Source organism: Prunus mume, linkage group LG3 (assembly GCF_029339155.1).
Source record: "Prunus mume cultivar Tortuosa linkage group LG3, ASM2933915v1, whole genome shotgun sequence".
Lineage (NCBI taxonomy): Eukaryota > Viridiplantae > Streptophyta > Magnoliopsida > Rosales > Rosaceae > Prunus > Prunus mume.
The window spans coordinates 19,252,707-19,260,297 of record NC_142700.1 but is presented as its reverse complement, the minus strand read 5'-3'; the positions used below and the strand labels follow the sequence as shown (position 1 = coordinate 19,260,297).

Here is a 7,591-nt window from a genome sequence, read left to right as displayed (position 1 = left end):
ATTGGACCAAAAAGGAATAGTGATAACGAGTACAGAAACAAGAAAGAAAAGAATTAAACTCACTGTTGTGGAACAATAAATGCCACCTAACTCATGCCGACATGAAAGTACGAAGATACTTGTACACCAAGAGACGTGTGTCCATTCAGAGGATTAAGCCTTATCTACAACTTTTCCATTTTTTTTCTATTTTTGTTTCCTTCAATCTATCAAACTAAACTAATTATTAAAGGAAGAAAAGTACAGGAACACACAGAAACAAAAGTAAGACCTTTTCCGAAAGTTATAGAAGAGAGACCTCTCTCGCCTAGCTCAACCATTTGAGATCATCCCCAAGGAGCTAGCAATGGTTTGGATTTGGGCAACAATTGGGTTGCTTGCCCTTGTTCATATCCTGCAAGCATGGTGGAAGAACAAGAAGAAGAGGTTACCTCCTGGTCCAAGAGGGTTCCCCATTTTTGGAAGCCTTCACTTGCTAGGGGAGTTTCCTAACAAGGATCTTCATCGGCTAGCCCGAAAATACGGCGACATCATGTACATGCGCTTAGGCCTTATGCCTACCATTGTCATCTCATCTCCAGAAGCCGCCGAGCTGTTCCTCAAAACACACGACCTTGTTTTTGCTAGCAGGCCACCACATGAAGGTTCAAAGCACATCTCTTTCGGACAAAAAAACTTGATCTTTTCTGAGTATGGCGCGTATTGGCGCGACACCCGGAAGATGTGCACAATTGAGTTGCTCAGCAACCACAAAATCAACTCCTTCAAGTCCATGAGGAGAGAAGAGGTTTCTCTCTGTGTTGAGTCTATTCGAGCGGCCGCGAATAATAGAGGTGTTGCTGTTGATCTGAGTGACAAGGTCTCGTCTCTCAGCGTGGACATGAGCTGCCGGATGGTGCTTGGGAAGAAGTACAGGGATGAGGAGTTTGATGAGAGGGGTTTCAAGTCTGTGGTCAGGGAGCTTATCCAATTGGCATCTGCTCCTAACTTGGGTGATTACATTCGCTTTATTGCTCCACTTGACCTCCAAGGGTTCACAAAACGCATGAAGTCTGTTAACAAGGCATTTGATAACTTGTTTGAGAAGATCATTGAGGAGCATCTTCAACCTAACGATGGAGAAAGAACTATGGACTTTGTTGATGTTATGGTGGGCTTCATGGGGTCCGAAGAATCTGAATACCGAATCGAACGCCCCCATATCAAGGCTATAATGTTGGTGAGTATACATATACACCAAATCCTAGCATCATTTTTTATATAAATTATTTGTCCTTTTATTTTTGCATTGCTCAAAGTAAAAGGACATTGTTTCATGTTAGATAATTTAACATCTCATTATCTAAGATTGTGAATCTGAATCATTATTTAGGAGTAACATTACCTTCAAATATATATTTAACATGTAAATGCCTTATCTAATTTATCATCTATGTCATGTGTGCTACACTACTTCATGTAAACTATGGCGAATTTCTTTGCAGGACATGCTGGTGGCCTCCATGGACACATCAGCGACAACGATTGAGTGGGCACTCTCCGAACTCATGAGGCATCCGAAAGCGATGAAGAAAGTCCAAAAAGAGCTAGAAAATGTTGTTGGATTGGATAAAATGGTGGAGGAATCAGACTTGGAGAAATTGGACTACTTGAACATGGTAGTGAAGGAAACCTTTAGGCTACATCCAGTAGCACCATTACTGGTTCCTCATGCATCCATTGAAGATTGCACTGTCAATGGATACCACATACCCAAAAAATCTCGGGTCCTCATAAACGTGTGGGCAATCGGGAGAGACCCGAATGCTTGGACAGATGCAGAGAAGTTCATACCAGAAAGATTTGAGGGTAGCAGCGTTGATGTTAGAGGAAATCACTTTCAGCTTATCCCATTCGGCTCTGGCCGAAGACGTTGCCCTGGAATTCAGCTAGGCCTTACTGTGGTGCAGTTAGTGCTGGCACAACTTGTGCATTGTTTTGATTGGGAACTTCCGAATAACATGTTGCCAGAAGCGTTGGACATGACTGAGGAGTTTGGCCTTACGGTTCCAAGGGCCAAGCACCTACTCGCTATACCTTCCTATCGCCTTCGCAAATCAGCATAAGGTGCATGTACCACTCTTGTAGCTTCATATATTTGCTTTCTTCACCTGAGGAAAATAAAGATAAAAAAGAAATAAATTGAATAAAATTGTGTTGATCACTTAAAATTGAGAGGTGCTGCACAGAACACGACCTGTTAAATTTGAGGGTCCGTTCTTTCAATTTTCATATTCTTTGTTTTCATTTTAAAAAAAAATTAAAAACAGAAAACTTTCAAAAGGAGATACAGAAACATGACAAGATGGTCAAATCTAATTTGGTCGGCTCCAATGGCCCACCAAATTAGAGAAGTTTTGCTGAACAAGATAAGAGCTGATAACTCAGTCAGTGCCATTGAATTTAGCCACCTACTCAAGTCTTGCTGACATGAATAAACCAAGAAAATTGTCTTACTCGAGTTTCCTCTCCTCACGTGAACTTGTCAACAGAAGCATGGTTTATGCAATCACAATATTAGATATAATGAGAAGCAAACATGGAAGTTTATATTAGTCAATCTGGCACATAATAAACTATTTTGTATTTGGTTTTGCAATTTTTCTGATTCTGTTTCTCATAAAGTTAGCTTGAATTTTTAGCTGTTTTATCCTCCGATCTATGACCCTAATCGAACTTAACCTCCAAAACTAACAAATCAATCAATTTAGCATGGAACTCATTGAAACAACCACTTTAACCTTTATCCAAAAAGTCACATAGCACACGACTTATTATTTTTATTTTAAAACATAAATTATTAAGAACTAAATACTTGGACAATTAAAAAGAATTTAAAAACTGAAAAGATCCCTACCCAGCTCAACCTATCCTCCACATTCCCAGCCACCACCACCACCAACCACCCACCACCCATCTCTCTCTCTCTCTCTAAAGGGTCCATGGTCAACTTGTTCCTTTAATTTTGCTGACCAATGTCCTGGCCAATATCACATATCGCCCACCTCTCTCTCCCCTTAGTTTTCTCTACTTGACACCCACATAGTCCAAATGGGAGCTTCTCTGTGCTGGTTTTGGGCTTCTTTATGGCTGACTTCAAAGCAATTTCAATCTGGTTTATGAACAACTCCAATCATACAGCTGTTCTTCTCAAATTAGCTTTGTTACGCATAGACATAACTTCAAAGCAATTTCAATCTGGTTTATGTATAGACATAACAACGTTGTAATTTCCATACGTCTTCCAGTATTTTTTTATAGGGGTTCTTAGATCTAGGTCCAAAACGATTAGCTGTCATTGGATTTAGTCCATGCATTTTTTGTTTTAGATGTATGTCCTTTGACTTTTATTACTCTTTTTATTGTGTCGATTTTTACCCTTTGAGGTACGCAAGGAAAACATTGAAAATCTAAATTTAATGAATTATTTACTTGTAATTAAATTTCAGAATTTAAATTTGGAATTCTTTCATTGATAATATTTACCTAATATATGGGTAAAATATAAATTAATCAATTGAAGTAAAGGCCCACATATTATACTAATCAATTAGGCAAGCACCCACATTACATTATGTAACTAACATACAAGTAAATAGTGTTCTTATTAGCACGAAAAAAACTTAGTGATAAATCGTGTTACCTATTAGTCATGAACATAAATTAGAATACTACCTATAAGTTAGGAACATAAATTAGAAGACTACCTATAAGTCAGATACAAAAATAGAAAAATAAAATTGTATGTTACCTATGAAAAAATGTACATAAAATACTATTATTCATTGTCTAAAATATGAAAAAAAAACAAATATATACCTATGCAATAGGCAATATGACAATATACCTACACCATAGGATAATTTATCTACAAGAGTATATACTATACCTCTACCATAGGGTGAACAAAAATAAAATAATGGCATATGAATTCTCATCTTACTCATTTTAGACAAATAGGGATATAATAGGAACAAAAAAATTTAAATACAAATAAGTTAAATACAAAAGTTTGAATCAACATGTCAAAGATGGAATGTAATTTACGTGGCAAACTAGTCAAGAGACTTGTATCAATGAACAATAATTCGAGGACTAGATTCAATCATTGGTTGGATTTTTGGATCTTTATCAATTTTACTATTTTTTATAAAGATAAAGGATGACAGTCACACTCACTTGTTGACCTGTGACGTAAGCATTTACAAGGCTGGATTGATAAGAGGCACTAGAATTTCAATGCTTTTCCTAAAAAAAATTACAAAAAAAAAAAAGAAAAAAGAAAAAATGGCAATCCCTTTTGAAAATCCCACGTACAATAATATTTAAGTCACATTCAGCTCGATACACTTTTTTAATCAAGCATGCCCATTCTTTTTACACAAGGAAACAAAGTAAGACCTATTCAAAAGTGACGTATAGCTCAACACACTCGGCTATGAATAGCTCAACCATTTGAGATCATCCCAAAGAGCATTCGACCCAAAAAAAAAAAAACAAAAAAACAAAAAACAACAACAACCTCAAAGAACAATGGTTTGGATTTGGATAACAATTGGGTTGCTTGCCCTTGCTATCCTGCAAGCATGGTGCAAGAACAAGAAGACGACGTTACCTCCTGGTCCAAGAGGGTTTCCCATTTTTGGAAGCCTTCACTTGCTAGGGGAGTTCCCTAGCAAGGACCTTCATTGACTAGCCCAAAAATACGGCGACATCATGTACATGCGCTTAGGCCTTATTACTACCATTGTTGTCTCATCTCCAAAACCTGCCGAGCTGTTCCTCAAAACACACAACCTTGCGTTTGCTAGCAGGCCACCCCACGAAGGTGCAAAGCACATCTCTCTTGGGCAGAGGAACTTGAGATTTGCTGAATATGGTTCATATTGGTGCGACATCCGAAAGATGTGCACCCTTGAGTTGCTCAGCAACCAAAAAATCAACTCCTTCAAGTCCATGCGGATAGAAGAGGTTGCTCTACGTGTTGAGGCTATTCATGCCGCAGCGAATAGGCCTTATTACTACCATTGTTGTCTCATCTCCAAAACCTGCCGAGCTGTTCCTCAAAACACACAACCTTGCGTTTGCTAGCAGGCCACCCCACGAAGGTGCAAAGCACATCTCTTTTGGGCAGAGGAACTTGAGATTTGCTGAATATGGTTCATATTGGTGCGACATCCGAAAGATGTGCACCCTTGAGTTGCTCAGCAACCAAAAAATCAACTCCTTCAAGTCCATGCGGATAGAAGAGGTTGCTCTACGTGTTGAGGCTATTCATGCCGCAGCGAATTGTGGAAGTATTGTTGGAGAACAATTAGAATAAAACCAAAATAATAGAATAATACAAACAAATGAAATATATTTTATACAGATATAATTGAATCAATACAATAGTAATGTAAATTGTAGAATACTGACTTGGATTGTAGATAGAGTCCTGCAGAGTTGCAGTGTCCTTTAGATAGTATTTCTTCTCTACCCTTGTGCTTGTAGTTCGATAGGAGTCTGTTTACCAAGATTAAACTATCTTAAATCAAAGCCTAAGCACAGTGGCTTTGATTTCTGGCGAACAATGATATGAATTCTCTCAGGAAGTGTTAAAATGTGAGAATGATAATGTCGTGTTCAAAACGTATATGTCCGTTTGAACGTCTGTCAATATATAGAGGTCGACACCTCTTCATCCAACAGTTATGTTAACTGTTCAACTAATTCGAATTTCAAATTTTGGTATTATCTGAAAAAAAGTGAATTTTTAATTAATAAAAATAAATTATTAATTAAATCAACAGAGCCCCAAGGCCCAAGGCCCATCTTTTGACAATTAATTTTATATATATATATATATATATATTTATTACACAAATATATATATAATCCAAACCCAAACCATGATGAGGCCTAACTTTGCCTCCACTAGGCCCATACTCTATTTAGTATTTCTAAAGTGTTGGTGCTTATAAACCATGGAAGAAAACAATTTCCTTCCAATGTAGGACTAAATGCAAGTGTAGTTTCCTATACAAATTCTAACAAGTATTGCTGTTGATCTGAGTGACAAGGTCTCATCTCTCAGCGTAGACATGAGCTGCCGGATAGTGTTTGGGATGAAGTACATGGATGAGGAGTTTGATGCGAGGGGGTTCAAGTCTGTGGTCAGAGAGGGCACGCAACTATTGTCTGCCCTTAACTTGGGCAATTACATTCCTTTTATTGCTCTCCTTGACCTCCAATTACAAAGCGCATGAAGTCTGTTAACAAGGCTTTCGATACCTTCTTTGAGAAGATCATTGAGGAGCATCTTCAATCTAATGATGAAGAAAGAACTAAGGACTTTGTTGATGTCATGGTATGGGATCTGAAGAATCTCAATACCGCATCGAACCCCACCCCCACCCCCACCCCCACCCCCCCATATCAAAGTCATAATATTGGTGAGTACACATAAAAATTTAAAGCTTGTTTGGTATTCTATTTGAATCCAAAGTTTAAACTTTGAAACAGAATTTGAGTCCAAATTTTACACTACTTCATGTAAACAGCAGTCGAGTGGGCATTTTCCGAACTCATGAGGCATCCAAAAGCAATGAACAAAATCCAAAAGGAGCTAGAAAATGTTGTTGGATTGGACAGAATGGTGGAGGAATCAGACTTGGAGATATTGGAGTACTTGAACATGGTATTGAAGGAAACCTTGAGGCTACATCCAGTGGCACCATTGTTGCTTCCTCATGCAGCCATTAAAGATTGCACTGTCAATGCCTACCACATACCCAAAAAATCGCATGTTATCATAAACACGTGGGCAATCAGGAGGGACCTGAGTGCTTGGACAAATACAGAGGAGTTCATACCAGAAAGATTTGAGGGTAGCAACATTGATGTTAGAGGAAATCACTTTGAGCTTATCCCATTCGGCTCTGGCTGAAGACATTGCCCTGGAATGCATCTAGGCCTTACCGTGGTCCAGATAGTGTTGGCACAACTCGTGCATTGTTTTGATTGGGAGCTTCCAGATAGCCTGTGGCCAGAAGAGTTGGACATGACTGAGGTGTTTGGCCTTACGATATCAAGGGCCAAGCATCTACTCGCTATTCCTTTCTATCACCTTCACAAATGATCATAATCTCTCTACAATGTCTCTATTTGTAATATTTTGTGGACTATACATATTTTCTATTTTTCTACAATGTATCACTCTTGTAGCGTGTCATTTGTCTATGTACGCCTATATGTATGTATATTCTATTTTGTACTTGTCATATTAAATAAAATGTGTTAATCACTTAAGTTGAGGGTCTCTTTCTCCTTTTGTTTACAACCTGGATAGATTCTTGAAATCAGAACGAAATTAGCAGACATTTTATATTTGCGTATATGTGAACCGAGAGGCCCAAAAGCAAAAAACAACCTATCTGATGTCCAAGGGGACAGCTGGGGATAGAAAAGATAAGCCCAGATTTTGTACACATCAGGCACCCCACGTCCCATTCCTTTGTCTGTAGATATGACAAATTCGTGCAGTTTCTGTTTCTTTTGCAGCAGGCAAGCT

At 38.3% G+C, this 7,591-nt stretch overlaps 1 protein-coding gene and 1 pseudogene across 1 annotated transcript; both read left to right on the top strand.

Annotated features, from left to right (window-relative positions):
• The first annotated feature begins 346 nt into the window (after window positions 1-346).
• Window positions 347-2,105, top strand: LOC103326629 (cytochrome P450 CYP736A12-like). The gene is given in 2 exon segments (NM_001326503.1): window positions 347-1,219; window positions 1,485-2,105. Coding segments are annotated over 2 exon segments (1,494 nt in total).
• A 2,327-nt stretch (window positions 2,106-4,432) lies between these two features.
• Window positions 4,433-7,293, top strand: LOC148919004 (cytochrome P450 71AU50-like; annotated as a pseudogene).
• The last annotated feature ends 298 nt before the right edge of the window (window positions 7,294-7,591 follow it).